This window comes from Ursus maritimus, unplaced genomic scaffold (assembly GCF_017311325.1).
Source record: "Ursus maritimus isolate PB19 unplaced genomic scaffold, ASM1731132v1 scaffold_32, whole genome shotgun sequence".
Taxonomy (NCBI): domain Eukaryota; kingdom Metazoa; phylum Chordata; class Mammalia; order Carnivora; family Ursidae; genus Ursus; species Ursus maritimus.
In genome coordinates, this window is record NW_024425786.1 from 24053208 (window position 1) to 24077243 (window position 24036).

Consider the following 24036-nt stretch of genomic DNA (forward strand, 5'->3'; position numbering starts at 1 on the left):
AGATTGTGAAAGGGTCCCTCAGCTTTCAGACTGTGACGGCGGTGCCACTTGCCTTTCACCGAAAGCTGAGTGTATGTCTGCTTGCCCCCTGCTCACTGGGGTATAAAGGCTGCCCTTGAATCTCTCGTCCAGGTGCCCCCTGGGGGGCAGGAGGAAGGTTCCATCAAAGATCCTCTCTTCAGCTCCAAGTGCCACCCTCAGGAAAGCCTGGAGATATTTAGGACCCCCGGGGACTGAGGAGTGGGGGGCTATGGCAGCAGGAAGTTTGGGGTGCTGGAGGCTTGTGGTTGGGCTGCTGGGGCCCGGTTGGCTGCGGAGCCCTCAGGAGGAGGCAGGAAGTCAGGGTGGGACGTGGGCGCGCTAAGACAGGCGGTGGCTACCTCCGCGAAGGGAGCCGAAAACGAGCGTGAGCAGCCAGGCTAGGCCATGAGGACCGTGTGAATGGGGCCAGGGGGCTCCTGGGCTGGGCAGGTAAGGAGTACTGGGAACAGGGTCTAGGGACTGCGGTGGGAGGCTGACAGCGGGGGCTGCATCTGGGCATGGGGCTGGGCCCCTGGGTATTCAGCAGCCCTCCGGCTGAGGGATAGGAAAATCTTGCTGGGGGTAGGTGGGCGGCAGGCCGTGCAGCTGGATCGCCTCTTGCCTGCGTAGCCGCTGGCTCTCACCCCCGCCACGCTGTCTGCCACGGGTCCCTACCTCCCTGGGAGCCTTTTCTTGGAGATCTGGCGCGTGGACTGTCAGGTATTAAAAAGGCCTTCAGAAATCCCCAAGTCCAGGGGCACCTGGGGGGCTCCGTCCGTTAAGCGTCTGCCTTCAGCTCAGGTCATGATACCAGGGTCCTGGGATCAAGTCCCGCATCGGGCTCCCTGCTCAGTGGGAAGCCTGCTTCTCCCTCTCCCTCTGCTTCTGCCCTCTCTCCTAACCCCACTTGTGCTCTCTCTCTCTCTCAAATAAATAATAAAATATAAAAAAAAAATCACCAAGGGGCGCCTGGGTGGCACAACGGTTAAGCATCTGCCTTCGGCTCAGGGCGTGATCCCGGCGTTCTGGGATCGAGCCCCACATCAGGCTCCTCCGCCATGAGCCTGCTTCTTCTTCTCCCACTCCTCCTGCTTGTGTTCCCTCTCTCGCTGGCTGTCTCTATCTCTGTCGAATAAATAAATAAAATCTTCAAAAAAAAAAAAAACTCACCAAGTCCAGTCCCTGATCCCGTTGATGGATGAACTTCCTGAGGCCCAGAGAGGGCAAGCCCTCCCTCCCCACAGTCACTCAGCAAAACTGTGGCAGAGCCAGTCCCTGGGGGAAGGTGATGGCCTAGGCTAGGACTCTCCCACCCCATCCATGGGGCAGGGCGATGGTCAGCCTTGAGGCAGGGGACCCAGGAATCCTACTGATTGCTGGGGCAGACCCCAGTGACAAGAATCTTCTGAGAGAGAGAGAGAGAGAGAGAGGGAGATTGAGAGAGAGAGAGGAATCACACAGAACATCCGGATGGACACGTGAGAAGTGACTTTAGCCTCAGTGACCAGCGGTGCTGGAGAGGCAGAGGTGTCTTCTGTTGGAAGCAGACGGATGTGTGAGGGCACGTTTATCATCTGGGTTGGGCCCTCCAGGGCGGAAGTATCTGACCGGAGGCTGGGAAGTTGAAGGACAGAGAATGGGAAGGGAAGGGCAGAGGAAGGGCTATTTTTAATCGAGACAGGGGTGCAGTTGGCCCTGGGCAAGGAACGTCTGCACTTCCATCTGGGAAGTTGCCATTCCTGCCCCTGCCAAGTGTCACAGGATGCCCCCTCCACTTGGTTCCTCTGGCTTCACCCCCCCCCAACACACACACACACACACACACACACACACACACACACACACACACACGGCATGTGTAGGACCAGCTGGTCTTGCTGATTGCTGCTTCAAACCCCAGGAAGGTGGAGGCCCAGGAAGGCATAGTCAGCTATCTGCCCACCTCCTCACATTCTTCTGAGTCTTCAGTTTATGGGGGGGCATCCCCGTGTGAGCCAGACTTTCCAGGTTTCCCTTACCCCACCCTCTGCCATTGGAGTTTTTCTTGACATGCAATTTCCACCTAGTCAGCATGTCCCAGCCTTTCTCTTGTCCCCAAGTCCAAGGCCTGCAGCCTTTTGTGGGAGTTGGAGAACACGCTGGCTCTCCCTGTGCTTCAGGGGGGCTCATCTGCACCCTAGACCTGCACCTCTCATCCAGCATGTCCTGACAGATGACTCAGGGTCCCTTGCCCTCATGGTTCAGGGACGGAGGGTCTCCTCAAAGGGTAAAGAGCCAAGTGATGGAGCAAGAGAATGAGGTGAGGTTCTCAGAGAACAGAAGACTTCCCTCAGGTGATTTCGGAGGCTCCCTGAAAGAGTCAACACAGTTCTGAGAAAGACAAAGGCCCATTTTGGAAAGCACTTACGACATGAGCCAAGGTCACTGTCCCTGGTTTCTGTTTCTTGAGTGCCATGAGGGCAGAACAAGACCAAACACCAGAGAGTTAACGGGTATGGTGTAGTGCAGAGAACATGGGTTTCAGGGTCAGGCCAATCCAGGTACAATTCCGGTTCTGCCGTTTCCTTGAACAGTATTGACTTCACCTCTCTAGACTCCAAACTCTGTAAAGCGGCCATGATAAATCTCTCCCTGGCAGAATGCGTGTGGGGACTTGTGACGTGCCCTGGGTTGTACTGACACACAGTAGTTGCTTCACAGAGGTGAGGCAGCCCTTCCTCCTGGAAACGGTGCACCAAAGGGAGGGCTGTTCACACCCAGAATTACACCTAGTCAGCACCTTGGCTGGCCAGCGTACGGGCCTTGGCACCTCGGCCGGCCCGCGGCCCGCTCCTTCCCTCACACTTGTGGTGCGGCTTTGCAAATGAGCTTGTTTCCTGTATATGGTGGGTGTGAGAATTCTAGGCTGAGCCACAGGGTCTGCCTTAGAGGACAGTCCCACACACACGACTTCACACACACACACACACACACCCCGTCCCGAAAATGTCTGTGTGCAGCTCTGGGCAGAGGCAGGCTCCACACACACAACACACATCGGATGTTACAAATCGACACACACCCGCCCAGGCTGATGACTTCAACGCCAAGCTCCGTTCAGTGAAAGCAATGCTGAGGGGAGCTGGGTGTGGGGGTGGGATGGGGTCAGGCAGGCCCAAGATGCCACCCGGGGATGTGGCCTCCAGTAACACGCTCCGGCATTGAAGGAGCTGGTGCTGCATTTCCAATGCTTGTGCTAGAGAAGGCCAGTTCCATGAGGCGTCTGGAAGGAGAACGGTTCTGGGGCCAAACCCACATGGCCTCAGCTACAGACTGGCCCATATTAACCTCCTGGTCATTGTCAGCTTGTTAGCACTCTGAAAACTCCCGCAGAGAAGGGGCCTGATCGATTCTGTCTAACTCAGCATTTCCCAAACGTCTTTGGTCACAGAAGCTTTGTTTCCCGGATGACCCCATTCATTCCATGCCTACCTTTCCTGAGACAAGGAGAGGAATGGAAGGGTGGGCTATGCAATGCATCCTCCTCAAACGATCCTGTCTCTTGGCAGAGTTTCTGCGTTGGGGGTGGTTGGTTGTTTTTGTTTTTCATCTACAAAATTAGCTCATGGCTGTCGTTAAAAATTCAAACAGTACAGAGGCATAAAAAGAAATATAAGAAACACAGCCGCCTCTGATCTCACTTCTGGGATGTGTTCACTGCGAACAATTTGGTGTATGGATCCTTCCAGATGTTTCTATGGACGACTGCTACAGAGTGGAGCGGTTAGGAGCCCTGCCTCTGGAGGCAGATAAACCAAAGTTCAACTAGCCGCTCCCCTACTTATTTGTTTGTTATGAGGCCTCAGACAGATCCTTTCACCCTGTTGGTGCCTCAGTTTTTGCATGTGTAAAATGGGGATAATAATAGCCTTTACGTCATAGGATTGTTATGAGAATTGCATGAAAACATGCAAATAAAAGCTTAGCGCAGAACCTGGCTTAAAAGAATCCCCAAATATACACATTTAAATGCAAATAGGCGTCTATGCTACATTCTGTTCTGTAACTTGCTTGCCGTGTTTTTTCGTTTTTTTGGGGTTTTTTTGCTTGCCATGTTATATCCGGGATGTCTTTCCCTGTCAGTACATGGAGATCGACCTCATCTTTAGTGATTTTCGCTGAACGTCAACTTGGTAAATGGGTAGTGGCGGTGATTTTGCAATGCTACTTCCTGACAAATACTGCTGTTTGTGTTGCCAGTGGTGCTGTGAGTCACAGACATTACCAGGCACTGAGCTGAAGACAGGCCTATGGCGTCCTGTGACAAGGGAGTGACCTGCCAGAGAGGGCAGGGCCAAACGGACACGAACCTCTCTATCTGCCCACCTCTGTGTCCCCAGCACTAGATCAGAGCCTGGCACAGAGAGGTACCCGTTAAATTTTTGTCAGTAGGCTGGCCAGTTAGGAAAATGGTATGTGTTCTAACTTACCAACAGAGGTCTAAGCCCAAAGTTCTGTCTCACGTTGCAGCATGTCCCAAAATATGGCCTGTGCCCCTCTGCTGTGGAGTGATCTTAGGGGGTAATGAATGTGAATTTACATATGATATTATAGGTTTGTTTTAATGGATACTGATTCCTATCTATGGCTGGTGATACTGGTTTTCCATTTATGGTAGAGAGGTTTCCGTTTAGGGAAATATATTGAAGGTGAGAAAGTGGTCTGTGGAAGTGCCCCCAAATCACAAAGGAGAACGAAAATGGTAACGGCTAACGTTAGCATTTAGACTGGAAAATGCTTCAGGCTGATGCAATGAAATGCTCATGCTAGCCTCGAATAACAATTAGAGCTGACCTTTCAACAACAGCGGGTTCGTGCTCTGACCGCATGTAGTCAAAAATCCACATCTAACCTTTGACTGCCCAAAAACTTACCTACACTTGACCCTTGAACAATGTGAGGGTCCTAGCACTGACTACCAGCGCGGTCAAAAATCCACGTTTAACTTTCCCCAAAAAACGTTACTAATGGCATACTGTTGACCAGAGCCTTACTGATAACGTAAATAGTTGGGTAACACATATTTTGTATATGTCTTATACACTGTATTCTTAGAATACAGTGAGCTAGAGAAAAGAAAATGTTATTAAGAAAATCATAAGTAAGGGGCACCTTGGTGGTTCAGTCGGTTAAGCATCTGCCTTTTGGTCAGGTCACCATCCCAGGGTCCTGGGATCGAGTCCCGCGTCGGGCTCCTTGCTAGGTGGGGAGTCTGCTTTTCCCTCTCCCTCTGCTCTTCCCCCTGGCTTGTGCTTGCTCTCGCTCTCTCAAAATGAACAAACAAAAACTTTTTAAACATTAAAAAAAAAAGATCGTAAGGAAGACGGAGCACCTGGCTGGCTCCGTCGGTAGAGCGTGCACCTCTTGATCTCAGGGTTGTAGGTTCGAGCCCCAGGTTGGGTGTAGAAATTACTTAAAAAGAAAATCTTAAAAAAAAAAAGGGAGGGGGGCCTGGGTGGCGCAGTCGTTAAGCGTCTGCCTTCGGCTCAGGGCGTGATCCTGGCGTTCTGGGATCGAGCCCCACATCAGGCTCCTCTGCTAGGAGCCTGCTTCTTCCTCTCCCACTCCCCTGCTTGTGTTTCCTCTCTCGCTGGCTGTCTCTGTCAAATAAATAAATAAAACTAAATAAATAAAAATAATAATTAAAAAAAGAAAGAAAGAAAAAGAAAATCACGAGGAAGAGAAAATACATTTCTAGTACTCTACTGTAAAATATTCACGTATAAGTGGAGCCATGCAGCGCAAACCCGTGTCGTTCAAGGGTCAACCGTGCTCTCATTTATTTGTTTTTTGCCGTGTACTGAGCACATGATAAGCACTTTATGGGATCATCTGTATCTCACAGGTAAGGCTTACAGCAGCCCTACCTGCAGGTCCCACTATAATTCCCATTTTGCAGGAAAAAGGAATGGAGAGAGGTTTAGGACCTGCCCCGAGGCCCTCTGCCAGGGAGTGCCTGGGAGGCCTTGGGATTGACCTCATGTCACTGGACGTGGATACGGTGGGCTGAGACTCCATGACCCGCAGACTCCCAGAAACTTGACTAAAGCAGCATGGCTTGCCGAGCTGGAAGTAAGGGCCCGTCCGGCCTGATAAAACCCTCCCGTCACAAGATGCACGAAGAGGTACACAGAGAGTGGACTCGCTGGGAGGGATTACTAGGTACATACAAGTCACTAGTTGGAGGATCTCTACCAAAAATACCAGCTTTGGCATCATTGCTCCGTAGCCCCTGTCTCTGGCAATAATTTACTAACAATCAGTGTTAAGGTCAAGCCACTCTCATTTTTGTGAGAATAAATCCATCTTGTTTGCATTGAAGGGAAAGTTTACCTTTTTGTTCTCTATGGTTAAAAGAAAGGTGGGGGGGGGGTTATGCCAAAGGAACACGTGAAAAAGGAGGGAACTCAGGACACATCTCTCTTTTACCGATTAGAAATTATTTACCATGTCCGCCAACCCTGATTCTTTTTTTTTTTTTTTAAGATTTTATTTGTCAGAAAGAGAAAGAGAGCCCAAGCAGGGGGAGCAGCAGGCAGAGAGAGAAGCAGGCTTTCCGCTGAGCAAGGAGCCTGATTCGGGGCTCAATCCCGGGATCCTGGGATCATGACCTGAGCCGAAGGCAGTCGGTTAACTGACTGAGCCACCCAGGCGCCCCAACCCTAATTCTTGAGTACCACGATGAGGGATCTGTGTGGGCCGCCTCCACAGCCAAGGCTCTTCACTGAACATACAACAACTTTGCTAACAACCAAATCTCGGCCAAAGTTAAAAGGCCAAGGAAATGTTTTAAATGATTCCCGACAGATTTTGCCACAAAGTGGCCCAGGTAGCACCATGGTCTCTCACACGATAGCCTGCCTGCTCTTGACTAAGAAACCCTGGCAAGAAGCTAGCACACATTACGGACAGAATGTTCGATAAGTGAATAGCTTTACAGTTTAAGGGAGGGAAAGTGTTGCCTTTTTTTTTTTTTTTTTTTTAAAGGGGACAAAACACATCCTAGGCCCAGCCACGCCAGATAATGTTTATGGAGTTGATAAGGGTGAATGAGTTGGCAAGAATCGGAGCTCATGGTGACATGAACCCTAAACAGGTCTGGGTTCAGACGATCCAGGCCAGGAGCTGCACGTAGTCTGGGATTTTTGATCAGTTCCATCAAGTGAGCAGGGCCGCTGCGTGTGTGAGGGGCACAAAGGCGAGGGGACTGAGGTCTAGCCCTCACTCCACTCTCCAAGTTTGAACCCCCAGGGATGGGTGGCTCTTTATAATTGGCACAATGTGCTCTGTGGACCCCGAGCAGCTTTGAATTTCACCGAGAACATTACAGACCCTGGTCAGAGGAGGTCAAGATCTATAAAATTCCTGCTATTGACCTTGAATTCTTAAGCTGGGAGGAGAGAATGTCCTGTTTCATTCACCCCAGAATCTGCTCTCGTTGCTGGTTCTGAGAACGCTGGGGATTCTCTGGATCTGTTTTTTCTTCTTCTTTTTCTTTCTTTCAGACAATGAAATATTTATTTATTTATTTTGTTTATTTTTTTTAAAATAAGGTTTTATTTATTTATTTATTTATTTATTTATTTATTTTTAAGATTTTACTTACTCATTTGACAGAGAGACAGCCAGCGAGAGAGGGAACACAGCAGGGGGAGTGGGAGAGGAAGAAGCAGACTCCCAGCGGAAGAGCCTGATGTGGGGCTCGATCCCAGGACCGTGGGATCACGCCCTGAGCTGAAGGCAGACGCTTAACGACTGAGCCACCCAGGCGCCCCTTTGTTTATTTTTTTAAAAAGATTTTATTTATCTATTTGAGAGAGGGAGAGAGAATGAGTAGGGAGGAAGGGCAGAGGGAAAGGAAGAAGGAGACTCCGCACTGAGTAGGGAGCCCACCTACAGGGCTTGGTCCCAGGACCCCAAGATCACGACCTGACCTGACTGTGTCAGACGCTCAAGCTACTGAGACACCCAGGTGTCCCTGACAATGAGACATTTATATTAAGCTTTCATTTTGATTTTCTTTTTGCTGACCTCATTTATTAACCTGGTTAGATCGTGTGGGCTACCCAGTAATTTTTGTCAAACTAAGACGAGAAGGATGGGACCCACATTTTGCTTCAATAGATGTATCCATATAGGACCTCACAATTACATAGAGACAGGCACAAACTGTCCATACCCCGTTCTGTTACACATCCGTCTGCACACACGGCCCCGGACAAACCCACGGGCATGCACACGCAAGCACGGTGCTCACTGAGTCACATGCCTTCGTATACACAGACCTGCATCTGCCTGTCAGGTAAATGGACTCAGAAGCACGCATTCTAGGCGGAAGGAGAATTGTCTCAGAGAAAAAGCCTCCCCCTTTTCTTTAAAGATTTTATTTATTTATTTGACACAGAGAGAGACAGCGAGAGAGGGAACACAAGCAAGGGGAGTGGGAGAGGGAGAAGCAGGCTTCCCGCCGAGTGGGGAGCCCGATGCCGGGCTGACCTGAGCCTAAGGCAGACGCCCAACGGCTGAGCCACCCAAGGGCCCTGAAAAAGCCCTTTGTTAACAGCGTAATGATCAAAAATTTTTTAAAGATTTTATTTATTTATTTGAGAGAGCAAGAGCAAGAGAGATCACAGAGGCAGAGGGAGAAGCAGACTCCCTGCTGATCAAAGAGCCCGATTCGATCTGGGGCTCCATCCCAGGACCCTGAGATCATGACCCAATCCAAAGGCAGACGCTTCACTGACTGAGCTACCCAGGTGCTCCACGATCAAATTTTTGATGAAAAGTGGCTCCCCACCCTGCAGACCTGCCTCCCTGACCTGTTTCCTCCAATACCTCATAGGCTCCTCCACCCCCTTTGGACTTCCCAGGGAGTGAAGAATAGAGGGATATACCTTGATAAAAGATAGGGACTTGATCTGAGTTTCACCTCTGCCGACAGCCTTCATGTGCTCTTGGGAAAATCACGTAACCTCTCTGATCCCCCAGCTTCTTCATCTTTGAAGCAAGGTTGGTAGAGTACACTAGTGCTTCTAAACTCTTCCCTCCCAGACTCCTTGGCCCCTTCCCCTGTTGTACTGCCCAGCCTCCTGGGTCACAGATCTCATGATTTTGAAGTTTTTGCCTACTGAACTACTTTGTTTAAGTCCCCACTTCCATGTTCTCCAATTCAAATTTTAATCAGAGACAATCAGTATGAATTGAAGAGACAATATAATTTGTCAAGCTAAGAAACAAATTATAGTACAATTTCCCTTCAGGTTTTTTAAGCTACGGAAATAGCCTACAGGCCTCCTACATTATCCTGGGGCCTCCCAGGAGCATGGAGCTCCCAGTAGCTGGGAGCCACTCACCAAAATCATCTTTGGCATTGCCGGATCCTAGTGTCTCATGATCTCTGCCAGGCCCTCCACTCCACACCTCACACTTTGGAGAGGGCAGGATCTGCTCCCTACAGCTGGAGGGCTCCAGGAGCACAGAGCAAGGAAACACTAGGTGTCAGATTCCCAGAGGAGTTAGAGTTCCTTTTGGCTTAATTAAGACACAGCTTGAATTTTTCCTCATTCCTGGCCCCAGTCTTTAGGGACATCAGGTCCTCTCTGGTAGGCCCAGAGTTATTCCAGGACGTAGGTCTTGTCTGCATGTTGTCCTGGACCCTGGCCCGAGGCCTTGGGGCTCTTTCCCCCCTCCCCCTCCCCGCATGACCAGGTACCAGCTTCCAGCCCTGTGATCTGCAGCCTTGATTCTTCCTGGCCCTTCCACTGGCCTCTCTTCACTGCTGCGTCCAAACTCATTCCTTTACCTCCAACCCCAAGTTTTTTTTCGTCTCTCTCTTACTCCTTTCTGAAGCCTCTGAGAATGTCAGCCTGGAAGGGACCTTACAGATCTAAGTTCAACTGAATCTAATGTTGGCGTTCTCTCTATAGTACAACCAACCTGTGATCTTCCAAGGCCCGTTTGAGTGTCACGAACAACGGGATGCTCATAGTCTCACTCAATAGCTCAGCTCATCTTAGGCTGCTTCCAGATGGTTATCAGTAGTTCTCTGGAGGCTTTTGCTGCTCGTTAGTTCCGAGCCATAACAAAATTAGGTGTCAGAAAAGACACTTGCAGGACGCCTGGGTGGCTCAGCCGGTTCAATGTCTGAATCTTGATTTTGGCTCAGGTCCTGATCTCAGGGTCCTGGGATGGAGCCCCACGTCGGGCTCTACCCTGAGCGTGGAGTCTGCTTGTCCCTTTCCCTCTGCTCCTTCCCCACTCATTCTCTCTCTCTCCCTCTCAAATAAGTACATAAATAAAATCTTTTTTTAAAAGGATTTACTTGAATTTAATTAATTAATTTGTCAGAGAGAGAGAGAGAGAGTGAGATAGCACAAGCAGAGGGAGCTGGAGGCAGAGGGAGAAGCAGGCTCTCCACTGAGCAAGGAGCCTGATGTGGGGCTTGATCCCAGGACCCTGGGTTCATGATCTGAGCTGAAGGCAGATGCTTAACCAGCTGAGCCACCCAGGCATCCCATAAATAAAATCTTAAAAAAAAAAAAAAAAAGCCGTTTGCAGTCACAGATTGGGGGTTGAGCAGGATTTCTCAAATGTCTCTCCCCCACACTCCAGGACTCCTAACAGTAGGGGGGAGAGTGAAGGTGTACCCTTTTCCTTGAAAGTCTCTTGATTTGGCTTAAAATTCCATGTACATTTTGCATTTTCCTCCGTAATAGATCTATGTTTGTTTAACTCTATGAATAAGGTCAGATACACTCATGTTCTAGGAAGAGGCACACCCGTGACTTCTGGTACCCGTGAGGGGCTCTGAGTATCTCGGTTTAAGAAACATGAGTTTCTAGTAAGGAGGATTATTTACCAATCCCATTCTGCCACCCTCCACAGTAGGTGCTGGGAGGGCAGAATGAGCAGTGGTGGAAGCTTTAGAGCTTCCTAAGCTGTAAACTAAGCTAAGATTTGTGTAAGCTTGTGAGAAAGGGTTGACGATCCCCACCAGACAGGAAAGGGAAAGTGAAGCTTGGAAAGAACGATTTCAGCAAAGTCATACAGTAAGTGTCAGAACCGGGGTTTGAACTTAGGTCTCTCTGACTCTGAGGCCTGCCCTTGAGTCTTTTTTTCTTTTTCAATTGAGATATAATTGACATGTGTCCTTCAGTCTTGCAAACCCAAAAATCTCTACTACTCCCCACTTCCACTTGGTCCCAGCATGGATCAGCATCTCCAGCTTTGTTCTGTCCCAAATAGGTTGCGTGATTCTAATTTTTTTTTTAAAGATTTTATTTATTTATTCGACAGAGATAGAGACAGCCAGCGAGAGAGGGAACACAAGCAGGGGGAGTGGGAGAGGAAGAAGCAGGCTCATAGTGGAGGAGCCTGATGTGGGGCTCGATCCCATAACGCCGGGATCACACCCTGAGCCGAAGGCAGACGCTTAACCGCTGTGCCACCCAGGCGCCCCCTAATTTTTTAAAAGTATTTTTTCATTTATTTTTAGAAAGAGAGTGTGCTCAAGCCAGGGGAGGGGCAGAGGGAGAGAGACAGAATTCCAAGCAGACTCCCCGCTGAGTGCAGAGCCCAAGGATGTGGGGGCGGGGGGTTCGATCTCACAACCCTCAGACCATGACCTGAGCTGAAACCAAGAGTTGGACGCTCACCAACTGAGCCACCCAGGTGACCCGTGTGAGCTTAAATTTTTTCCTAAGATTTATTTATTTGAGGGCGTGGGAGGGGCAGAGGGAGAGCGAGAGAGAAACTCAAGCAGACTCTGCACTGAGTGGGGAGCCCAAAGTGGGGCTCAATCTCACAATCCCAAGATCAGACCTGAGCCAAAACCAAGAGTTGGACGCTCAACCGATTGTATCACCCAGGTGCCCCCGTGTGAGTTTAATTTTAAGCAGGTCTCTCTGGACCTCTGTTTGCTCATCTAAAATCAGAAGTTAGACTTGGTGATTTCTAAGACTCTTGCGGATGAGCGAATCTGTACACTAACCCTCCACGTACCAACATTTATTAACGACAAAAAGTTCTGGGTGCTGGGGCATTCGGGCAAGTAGAGCACAGCTTCTGTTCTGAATGAACCTCCCATCTCATCAAAGGGGTGGGAAAGGCAGTGGGACTGACACATAAATCAGTCTAATCCTGGCACTCAGTGCTAAGCTGACGACTGTGTCTGAGTAGAGTGCTGTAGGAGCAGAGAATTGGGAGGGCTTCACAGAGTAGGTGATATTTGAGCTGAGCCTTAAAGGTTGAGTTAGTTCAGTAGGCAGACAAGAAAGCATTCAAGGTAAGGGAACCACATATGCAAAGGCATGGAGTAAAAAAATAGTATGGGGTGTTTGGGAAAGGCAGGGGTAGCTCAGAATGAAGGTTGTGTGATGTGTGTGGTGTGTGTGTGTGTGTGTGTGTGTGTGCGTGTGTGTAGCAGACTAGACTGTGGAGGGGGATTTGATCTTGATATTAAAGGTCATGGGGGAGGACCTGGGTGACTGTTGGTTGAGCCTGACTATCCGTTTCGGCTCTGGTGGTGACCACAGGGTCGTAGAGTTGAGCCCCGTTGGGCTCTGAGCTTCGCAGAGGGGTCTACTTGGGATTCTGTCTCTCTCCCTCTCTTTCTGCCACCTGCAAGTATGCTCTCTCTCTCTCTCTAGAATGAATAAATAAATCTATATTTTTAATATATTTTTAAATATTTTATTTATCTATTTATTTGAGAGTGAGCGAGTGATCGAGAGAGAGAGCACAAGTGGGAGGGAGGGGCAGAGGGTGAAGCCGAGTCCCTGGTGAGCAGGGAGCCCAACTCCTCGACGCTTGATCCCAGCACCCTGAGACCATGACCTGAGCCGAAGGCAGATACTTAACCGACTGAGCCACCCAGGCACCCCAATAAATTTTTTAAAGGGTCATGGCTCAGTCGGTTAGACATACGACTCTTGATCTTGGCTCAGGTCTTGATCTCAAGATCGTAAGTTTGAGTCCTGCGTGGGGCCTACTTAAAAAAAAAGGGTCTCGAATGGTAAAGTGAATTTTATCTGAGGACTAGTGCTTTCGAAGCCATTCCGAGGAGCAGCCCTAGGGAAGGTGGTGTCTCAGGACTCCCGGGGGCCTCACCATGACGTCTCCACTCTGTTTCAGGCAGAACAGCCTCACTTTTACTTGCTTTATCTATGAGGTTCCGCTTGACTTCCAGCTGACAAAAATTTTGTCAGATTTCCACCTGATGAAAAGTTTCCACTGCTTAAGCAAACAAACAAATTAAAAAGTTATGGCCAATAGCACCACTGAAGGGTTTTCTGCTGGGGGGAATCAGCACCCTCTGAAGGAGACTTGTTCTGGGGAAGGCTGGGGCCTGACCTCTAACATGAGGGAGCAGGGTCCTCTTATTCAGCTTTCTGCGCCAGAGAGGGGAGCTGTAATTAGGAGGTGGGGCACACACACCTCTCTGGTAGGGGAGGATCAAAATTTAGGGCTCCCCCAGGGCCTGGGGAAGTGTGTGTGTGATCTCCAGTAGGTAGTCCTCCAACATGGGGGATGGGAGGAAAGAGAAGGGTTGGGGGAGAGGCAGGAAGTGGGCAACTAGGCTAACAAAGGTATGTGTGGCGGTTTGCCCATCCCAGGTGGGAGGGCGGGGCCTAGGGCCCAGCGGGGGCCCATGTGTGACATGACTTGTGGCTGGGGGCTTAGAGGGAGCACTAGTAGGGAGCTCCTGACCTGACCAACTCGACCAGCTCAACCCATTTCAGCTTTTCTGTGGCTGGTGAATGGGGGATGGGGACCTGACAATCTCAGGTACTTTTGGAAATTCCCAGGGCAAGGCCCTAGGATGTCTGATGTTGGGGAAGTAGATCTTGGGGGAGCCCCTTCAGCCCCCTCTCCATTCCCCCAGGGACCATGGGCTGTAGCTGCAGCTCAAACCCCGAAGATGACTGGATGGAAAACATCGATGTTTGTGAGAACTGCCATTACCCCATAGTCCCACTGGATGGCAAGGCCACGGTAAGAGGCAAGATGGGGGACCTGGTGAGGGAGTCGGGTGGAGTATACAAGCCAGAAGGAAATGGACCACCACCGAAAGAACAAAGTGACCCTTTCCCCTTGGGAAACAGAAAGGGAAGGAGGTCCAGAAGGGGGAAGGGACACTCCTAAGTAGTTGGCAAATGCAGGGATAAGACCCAGCCAAGCCGGAGAAGTGAAAACAGGGCAGTGGGGAGGGGAGCCAGGATCTGACTCAGTCTCTTGCTCTCCAACCCCACTTTCACCCCCCACCCCACAGCTGCCCATCCGGAATGGCTCTGATGTGCGGGATCCACTGGTTACCTACGAAGGCTCCAACCCCCCGGCCTCACCCTTGCAAGGTGACCTCACAACCAGCAGGGCCATGGATCCTTGGCTGTCGGCTTCCATCTCCCTCTCCACTCTCTACCCTGTCTTGCCTCTCTTGCCCCTGGTCTTCAGCACTGCCCTGTAATTCCTGAACTCTGCGCTCCCAGCCTAGTGCGGGCTGGTGCTCCCTGACGCCCTCTGTCTTTCCAGACAACCTGGTTATCGCTCTGCACAGCTATGAGCCCTCTCACGATGGAGACTTGGGCTTCGAGAAGGGTGAACAGCTCCGCATCCTGGAGCAGTGAGTGCCCCCTCCGCCCCACGCATCCTTGCCCTACCGGAGCATGGAAAGGAGCAGGGATCCCCTGTATCGATCGCGGTCCCTGATTGGCTTGCAGCGGGAGCCCTTGGGACAAAATGGGAGGCTCCAGAGTGCTGGGCTGGAGGGTGGGGTGGCATGGTGTAACTGGGGGCTCTGAAGGTTTCCAGCCCAATCCAAGGCCAAGGAGATCCCACCAACTGTCTCTGTCGCGCAGGAGCGGCGAGTGGTGGAAGGCACAGTCCCTGACCACGGGCCAGGAAGGTTTCATTCCCTTCAACTTCGTGGCCAAAGCGAACAGCCTAGAGCCCGAACCGTAAGAGGGGACTGCCCGTGGCGAAGGGTGGGAGCAGAGGTGGGGTTGCTAGGGCTGGTGGTGAATGCTTGAGGGCAGCGGCGGAGGAACTGACCAACGACAGACGACGGCCTTCCCTTCTGCCTTGCGCAGCTGGTTCTTCAAGAACCTGAGCCGCAAGGACGCTGAGCGGCAGCTCCTGGCGCCCGGGAACACGCACGGCTCCTTCCTGATCCGGGAAAGCGAGAGCACCGCGGGTGAGCGGCTGGGCGGGGCCCGCGGGCCGGGGCCGGGGCGGGATCGGGGCCGTAGCGCGGAGGTGTGGGCCGGGTGATCCCCAGGAAGGGGTGCGGGGTCGGGGGCGCCCCTCGCAGGAGGCCACTCTCCCCCTCTTTTGCGTTCGTTCACCCATTCTTTCATCCAGGATCGTTTTCACTGTCCGTGCGGGACTTCGACCAGAACCAGGGAGAGGTGGTGAAACATTACAAAATCCGTAACCTGGACAACGGCGGCTTCTACATCTCCCCTCGCATCACTTTTCCTGGCCTGCACGAGCTGGTCCGCCATTACACCAGTGAGCCCTAGCAAGAGCCCCTCCGACGTGCGCCAGCGGCTCCTTCACCCGTCCCCTACTAGCCTGCCTCCCCTAAGTCCCTCTCAGGGGTACCCTCCACCCATCTCAGTATGATCCTTCATTCCCGCAGAGGGTGAGGTGCGGTACCCGCTTGCCCAGGTGTCGGGTGACAGCCCCACACCTCCCCTGCCAGTCCGTTTCCCCTGGCCGCGGACTTGGCCCGGTGGGGATTCGGTGGGGGCACCCGAGTCCACCCTATTGACGGCTCTAACCCCCTCCCTTGTGCTCGCAGATGCTTCGGACGGGCTGTGCACGCGATTGAGTCGCCCCTGCCAGACCCAGAAGCCCCAGAAGCCTTGGTGGGAGGACGAGTGGGAGGTTCCCAGGGAGACGCTGAAGCTGGAGGAGCGGCTGGGAGCTGGCCAGTTCGGGGAGGTGTGGATGGGTGAGTGAGGACCCCCGGGACCGCGGGGGGGAGAGGGGAGGCGTCCGCTGAGGTCGTGAGAGTCCCGAGACAGTGTCCGGGCAGCTACCTGGCTCCAGGGGCTCAGGCTCCCAGCCATTCCCCAATCTATCCCCGCCCCAGGGTACTACAACGGGCACACAAAGGTGGCAGTGAAGAGCCTGAAGCAGGGCAGCATGTCCCCCGACGCCTTCCTGGCCGAGGCCAACCTCATGAAGCAGCTGCAACACCAGAGACTGGTCCGGCTCTACGCGGTGGTCACCCAGGAGCCCATCTACATCATCACGGAATACATGGAGAACGGTGGGTGCCGCCACTGCGATCGACCGCTGGGGGGCGCTGCCATCCCCTCTGCCACTTGATAGAAGATGGAGGAGATCTGCCTTTTCGCCTGGCTCAGGCACCGAGGGTTTCTAGTTTTCCTGGGCCTCTAAGGACTCCCCACCAGGGACGGGAGGAGGGTGTGATGTCCGGCCTGTCTGGGAGCCCAGCCTAAGATGGCAGGCTCTGGAAGAGCTTTCACTTCTCCTCTTCCGTGACCTGCAGTCCTGTTTGCCTTTTTCAAACCTCTACCTTGATCTCTGGGATGCTTATTTTTTTAAAGATTTTATTTACTTATTTGACACATACACGCACAGAGAGAGAGAGAGAGAGAGAGAACAGGAAAGCAAGCAGGGCGAGAGGCAGAAGCAGGTTCCCCACCCAGCAGGGAGCCCCACCCTGGGATCATGACCTGAGCAGAAGGCAGTTGCTTAATGGACTGAACCACCCAGGAACCCCCCAGGGATGCTTGATTTCAAACGAGTGGGTCTCTAGCCCTATTTCTCTCTTCTTTTTAACTCTGACCCTCGGGAGGGCAGATCTGCCCCCAAATCTCTCTTTTTCAGTTTTAGGTGAGCCCGTTGCCCTCTCTTGGACTGATTGAGAGCACCCAGGACGGTGGATAGAAGTTTCTCGCCCCCCCCAAAAGAAAAGTTTCTAGGCCCGATTTTGTCACCCATTTGCTATGACACAGGCCAGGTTCTTGTCCTGTCTCTGGGGCTCATTTTCCTGAAGTATAATATCAGAAATCTGAATGGGCTCACCCAGAAATGATTTAGAGTAGTCATTAAGGGCTCTAGAATCTGACTGCCTGTGTTAGAATCTTGCCTTCACGATGGTGTGGCCTTGGGCCAATCACTTCGCTGCTCTCTGCTATAGCTTCCTCATCTGTCAAACGGTGGTAATAATGCTGTAGTAACTTTCTCACAGCCTTTGGGAGGATGAAAGAGTCAGTGAATAGAGAGCAGGTAGAATAGTGTCTGTACTATTCTAACTGCTCAGAAAGTTTGCTGTCATCTGGCTCTGATTCCTTCGGAGTATAAAGTCTGTCCCTCTTTCGGGAAGGGAAAACAGCTTTTAATTGGCTAATGGATTCTGAAAGTAGCAAATAGGTTTGACCACGTGGGCCAACTTCAGTCGGTGGCTGCTTGGAGTTATGTGTTGAGGATTCTGAGGCTCACGGGAAATGCGTGCTGGGATTGACCAGCAGCATCCGACATGAACCTGATGCAGGAGTAGCAGTATGTGTCCACATAGTTGCTGTGTCTGGGAGAGCCTTTTATCTTCGGTGACTAATTCAGCGCTCGTAGCGGGGACACTGAAGTTGTTGCCATCTTTACGCAGGGCTGTAATCTCTTGAGAAAGGCTAGCAGTCACTGGCTCCGTTCCAGCCACTCCCATCCCTGGTCTTCTCCTCGTCACCCTCTGCTACCAGACATGGTCCCTCAGCCCTCCAGGCACCTCTTTCCATTCTCCATTCAATACATTCAGCATACATTTATCACTGCTCACTTTGGGCTGGGCCCTGGGAGCATGGACGGACAAAACAAGACTCTGGCTTCCAGGGAAAGTTCATTTTAGTTATGTGGCGCAAACTCTAGGAAAACCAGAGTTTTGCCACGGGCAAGTTCCAGCATGTCCTGGGGAATGTAGATAAAGATGCAATTGATTAGGCCTGGTAGGACCTAGAGAGGCTTCCTAGAGGAATAATCTAGCTGGGCCATGAAAGAAAAATAGAATTTTTGGTAGGCAGAGATGGGACAAAGAGACTTTGGGGTGAGGGCCCAGTGGTCTATGTGAAAAATCTCAAAATTGTCTAGAGTGGGTGAAGTGAAAGAGGCAGGAGTGGGGGGAAAGGGAAGAAACTACGGTATGGACCATGCAGGGCTCTGGACACCTGGCTAAGGAGTTTGGACTCTACCCCATTGGTGACAAGAAGCATACAGACTTCTCCAAGCACGCTCCCTCCTAGTCACCAGGAAAAGACTCATATATCCCGGGTATCTTCACCCTGAATGCACACTTCTCCATTCTCACCCCTTACTCCTCTTTCCACATGTCAGATACTGCTTCTAGACAGCCAGTTCGGGGAGAAGGGTCTGGGCACTTTCTGCTGGGGCAACTTGAGTCAGCAACTTCCGCTTCTGCTCACAGGGAGCCTGGTGGATTTCCTGAAGACCCCCCCAGGCATCAAGCTGGCCATCAACAAACTCTTGGATATGGCAGCCCAAGTAAGGAGACCGGGGAGGGGCTGGGCAGGTGCACAGCCCAGTGGGGTAAGGATGTCTGGCCCAGGACTGCTGACCTCCTACCTGGTCTGCAGATTGCAGAGGGCATGGCATTCATTGAAGAGCGGAATTATATCCACCGTGACCTGAGGGCTGCCAACATCCTGGTGTCTGACACCCTGAGCTGCAAGATCGCAGACTTTGGCCTAGCACGCCTCATCGAGGACAACGAGTACACAGCCAGGGAGGGTAGGTGTGGGATATAAGGGAAGTCTGGGGCCTACAGGATCTGGCCAAGCAGACTCAGGTGCCTTCACTCTGCTTCCCTCCAGGAGCCAAGTTTCCCATTAAGTGGACAGCACCAGAAGCCATTAACTATGGGACGTTCACCATCAAGTCGGATGTGTGGTCTTTTGGGATCCTGCTGACGGAGATTGTCACCCATGGCCGCATCCCTTACCCAGGTCAGGGCCAAGGGCAGGAACTGAAAGAGTGATGGGAAAGAGCAGCAGATCCATGTCTGTCCACTCACTTCATCTGTCCTTGGTTCCGATTCTGAATCTTTCTAGCTGCTTTTCCTGGATTCACTCAGGACTCCAGCATGCCCAGTCAGGTGCCATGTCTCCCAGGGCTGGCTTCCATGTCTGTCTCGATTTCTCTCCTCCTGCAATAATCCCAGCTCTTTTCTTTAGTTCTGACACGGGCAGCCCAGGATGGTAGAAGAGGGTCTGGCTCGGGAGGGAAAAGGCCTGCCTTTATTACTAGATCTGGTACTAATGCTAACTTTCTGTTTGGGTTTGATCAGATCATTCTTTCTTTCCCCATCTGTAAATCGACCTTAGAACAGTACTTGGCCCATACTGAGCACTCAAGAGTTTTAGGTTTTATTATTATTTTTTAAAGATTTAATTTTTTAAAGATTTTATTTATTTATTTGAGAGGGAGACTGTGAGAGAGAGCGTGAGCAGGGAGGAGAGGGAGAAGCAAGCTGTCTGAGAGCAGGGAGCCCGCTGCAGGGCGCAATCCCAGGACCTCGGCATCATGACCTGAGCCGAAGGCAGATGCCCAGCTGATTGAGCCACCCAAGCGCCCCAAGATTTATTTATTTCATAGAGAGAAAAAAAGAGCAGGGGGAGGGGTGAGGAAGAGGGAAAGAGAGAATCTCAAGCAGACACCCCGTTGAGCACAGAGCCAACTCGGGGCTTGATCTCACGACACTGAGATCAAGACCTGAGCCAAAATCAAGAGTCGGACGCTTAACCGACTGAGCCACCCAGAAGCCCCTAGGTTTTATTATTAATCATCACTTTGGGCAAGTGAGTTCACCTCCCTGAGCCTCAGTTTCCTGACATGAACAAAGGAGACTATTGGTCTTGACTCCTAGTAGGTGCTCACTAAACACTGACTTCCCTTTCCTCTGAAACTTTCCATCTAAAGAATGAGAGAGAGATGTAAATGACTAATTCGTACCCTCTCCCATCCCTTCCTCTAGCCTCTGGACAAAGTTCTTTACCCCTGAATTCAGCCAAGACAGATGGAATTTTTTGAAAGGAACTTGCTAGGAAACTCCGGGGAAAGGAAATGGAACACAAAGACAAGGGAGAGAGGTCACGCAGCACAGTGGCCAGATATGCAGAAGCTTCCCTCATCCCCAGAGCAATATGTACAGAACTTTGCTCCTAGAAAGGTAAAGGCACCTTAGAATCAGGTGAGAGCCTGAAGGACTTCTCTGCCCAGGATCAGCCCCATCACAGAGTCCAAAGGCACGTTGGGGGCTAGAACCACACTCCAGTCAGCCTGCCAAGTATCCTTACTGTTCCTGCACTGTGCCCATAGAGATGAACCCATAGAGAATTTCTCTGTTAGAAGAAAAGAAAGCATGGGGCACCGGGCTGGCTTAGTCAGTATAGCGTGCAACTCTTGATCTCAGGCTCAGGAGTTCAAGCCCCACACTGGGCGTGGAACCCACTTATAAATAAATATAAGTAAATAAATAAAGTTTTAAAAAGATGAAAAAAAGCATTCAAAGCATGATGATAATTGGCAACTGACACTTCAGGGTCAGGGAGACAATGTGGAGTAATGGGGACCTGGGTAAACTTCCATCTGCTCCAGAAGATGGTTGCTACTAAGACATAGGGACCCCCAAAACAGATCTCTTCCTTTTTTTTTTTAAAGATTTTAAAAATATGTTCATTTGAGACACAGAGAGAGAGAGAGAGCATGAGCAGGGGAGAGAAGCAGAGGGAGAGGGAGAAGAAGGCTCCCCGCTGAGCCTGGAGCCCAACGCAGGACTCGATCCCAGGACCCTGAGATCATGCCCTGAGCCAAAGGTAGACGCTTAACCATCTGAGCCACCCAGGCACCCTCAGATCTTTTCTTTTTCAAGAGGAGCCAAAACTTGGAATTTAAGGGAAATTTGCCTATATCCAAATATTGATGATGGATTCAAATTGTTTAAAACCACAGTAGGGCACCTGGGTGGCTCAGTCGATTAAGCGTCCAACTCTTTTTTTTTTTTTTAAAGATTTTATTTATTTATGTGACAGAGAGACAGCCAGAGAGAGAGGGAACACAGCAGGCGAGTGAGAGAGGAAGAAGCAGGCTCCCAGCGGAGGAGCCCAATGTAGGACTCGATCCCGGAACCCCGGGATCACGCCCTGAGCCGAAGGCAGACGCTTTAACGACCGCGCTACCCAGGCGCCCCTAAGCGTCCAACTCTTGATCTCAGCTCAGGTCTTGATCTGAGGGTCTTGAGTTCAAGCCCCGCATTAAGTGTGCAGCCTTAAAAATAAATAAAATAGAAATAAAAACACTATAGGGCTCAAACCAAAGTAGGTCGATGGGCTATATTTAGGCTGGGTGCAGACCCTGGGTTTGCATCCTTGACTCTAGCCATGGGTATTTAGTTCCCTGGTCTATGTCCTCTAATTTCCTGGTTTTAAGGACATGGCCCCCAAATTATTTGATCTGCGTCATGGAGGGGACTGCTGAATCTACTACCTTAAGCAGAGTCTGCTTTGCTGGGGTCCAGGGCCCATCTGGCTTCCTGATTCAGCATCTCATGTACATGGTCCCCAAGCCAGAGAAGCCTCACCCCCCTGCTGTCTGTGGGCTCCCATCCTGCCCTGGGCCCTGACCCCATCTTCCCCCACCAAATCATAATAATCACAGACAGTCTTCATACAGCATCTCCTCTCCAGGACCTATACTTGGTGCTTTCTATGCACTGTCTCATTCAATTTTCTTTTCTTTTCTTTTTTTTAAGATTTTATTTATTTATTTGTCAGAGAGAGAGAGAGCACAAGCAGGGGGAGCAGCAGGCAGAGGGAGAAGCAGGCTCCCCGCTGAGCAGGGACCCTGATGCAGGGCTCGATCCCAGGACCCTGGGATCATGACCTGAGCTGAAGGCAGTCGCTCCACCAACTGAGCCACCCAGGCGCCCCTCATTCAATTTACATAACAGCTGTATGAAGTAGGAGCTGCTATTTCGTCCATTTCCCAGATGAGGGAACTGAGGCTCAAAGAGGGGAGATGACTCACCCAAGGTCTCACAGTCAACATGTTCGTGTTACTGAGTGCTTAAGCCACAGCAGACACTCCAGGTGGCGTGACTGACATTTGGCTGGTAGCTGACGTATACGGTCTGACTATTGACGCAGACCCAGATCCTTTTGGATTGGTACTCACGCCGTGCCAGTTAAGTATGCTGAACACCGCCCCTCCTATGGGTGTCCAAAGCCTGGGGCCTTGATATTGTTTCTCCCGTCAACTTCTAGGGATGACCAATCCCGAGGTGATCCAGAACCTGGAGCGAGGCTACCGCATGGTGCGACCCGACAACTGTCCCGAGGAGTTGTACCACCTCATGATGCTGTGCTGGAAGGAGCGCCCAGAGGAACGGCCCACCTTCGACTACCTGCGCAGTGTGCTGGAGGACTTCTTCACGGCCACGGAGGGCCAGTACCAGCCCCAGCCCTGACAGACCTAGCCGGCGGCCCGGAGCCCTCCCTGCATCTAGCCGACCTGGCTGGGGGAGATGCAGTTCTTGTGTCATAGCCATGTCACCTCTGCACGTATGGACTCTGCGTGGGACTCCCACCCACGGGTGGCACATACACTTCTCGTGTCTTATACGGGGGTCCTACAGTTGTGTGGGCTCTGCACAGGTGTCTTGTGTGTGTGTGGCATGTGTATATATGTCGTGGGCACCTGTTCAAGTTGTCCCTTTGTGGGCCCTTTGACTTCCCAAGACCACCAGAGAGAAGAGCGATGCCTGTGATTGACACCAGCTTCTGCCCGCCCCCTTTCCCTTTCCCCTCACCATCAAGAAGCTCCCTGAAGGCTGAGACCTTATCTAACACCTCTGTGCGCTCCTCCTTGGTGCCTGGCACACATTAGGAGCTCAATAAATGACTCTCTGTTGATGAAGATGGTACAGCTCTCAGCTCCCCACTCCCATCTCCTCTTCCTTGGGAGGGGGGAGTGGGGGTTCAGAAGATGGAAAATAAGTCACCCTGAATTGGGCTAAAAGATGGGATTGAGGGAATGTCTGAACTTTTTCCAGCTCTGCTGATTTGGGGGGCCAAGAGGAAGTTCCTACACTTTGCTGTATGGGCTCTTTGAACTCCTTCAAACCCCCACCCCAGAGGATTAAGGGTGCCCCTACCCAGAACCTCCTAGGGAGTGGGTATGTCCCAGGACCCTCCCCTCCCATTATGTAAGGGCAATAGCATTTTTTACAGCTACTGATTCTGGGGCTATATTTGTACTCAGATTTGTTTTGTTTTAAATCTTTTTTTTTTTTTTAAGATTTTATTTATTTATTTGACAGAGAGAGAACACAAGCATGGGGAGCGGGAGAGGGAGAAGTAGGCTTACCGCTGAGCAGGGAGCCCAATGCAGGACTCCATCCCAGGACCCCGGGGATCGTGACCTGAGCTGAAGGCAGACGCTTAACCGACTAAGCCACCCAGGTGCCCCTAAAGATTTTATTTTGAAGTAATCTCTACACCCAGCGTGGGGCTGGAACTCACAACCTGAGATCAAGAGTTACGTGCTCTACTGACTGAGCCAGCCAGGCGCCCCCAAGATGTTTTTAAACATGGAATTAATTCACTCATTTGGCAAATATTTATTTACTTACATATGATTTATTTATTTATTTGAGAGAGAGAGAGAGAGACACCACAAGTGGGAGCGGCAGAGAAAGGGAGAGAGATTCTCAAGTCGACAGGGTGCTGAGCGGGGAGCCCCATATGGGGCTCGATCCTAGGACCCTGAGATCATGACCTGAGCGGAAACAGGGCTTGGACGCTTAACTGACTGTGCCACCCAGGCATGCCTCGGCAGATATTTATTGAACATCTGTGTGGTAGGCATGGTTCTGGGTTCATAGAATATATAGTAGATAAAACAAACAAAATGTCTGTCCTTTTGGCGCTTTCATCCTACTAA

General features: G+C 51.2%; 1 protein-coding gene across 1 annotated transcript; it reads left to right on the forward strand.

The window, feature by feature from the left end:
- The first annotated feature begins 316 nt into the window (after window positions 1–316).
- Window positions 317–23010, forward strand: LCK (LCK proto-oncogene, Src family tyrosine kinase). Its single transcript, XM_040619183.1, has 13 exons — window positions 317–471; window positions 13943–14052; window positions 14330–14411; window positions 14590–14680; window positions 14916–15014; window positions 15147–15250; window positions 15418–15567; window positions 15860–16012; window positions 16154–16333; window positions 18506–18582; window positions 18675–18828; window positions 18912–19043; window positions 22359–23010. The coding sequence occupies exons 2-13, from the start codon at window positions 13948–13950 to the stop codon at window positions 22559–22561; spliced, it is 1530 nt and encodes a 509-aa protein (XP_040475117.1). The 5' UTR covers window positions 317–471; window positions 13943–13947; the 3' UTR covers window positions 22562–23010.
- Window positions 23011–24036: the final 1026 nt, after the last annotated feature.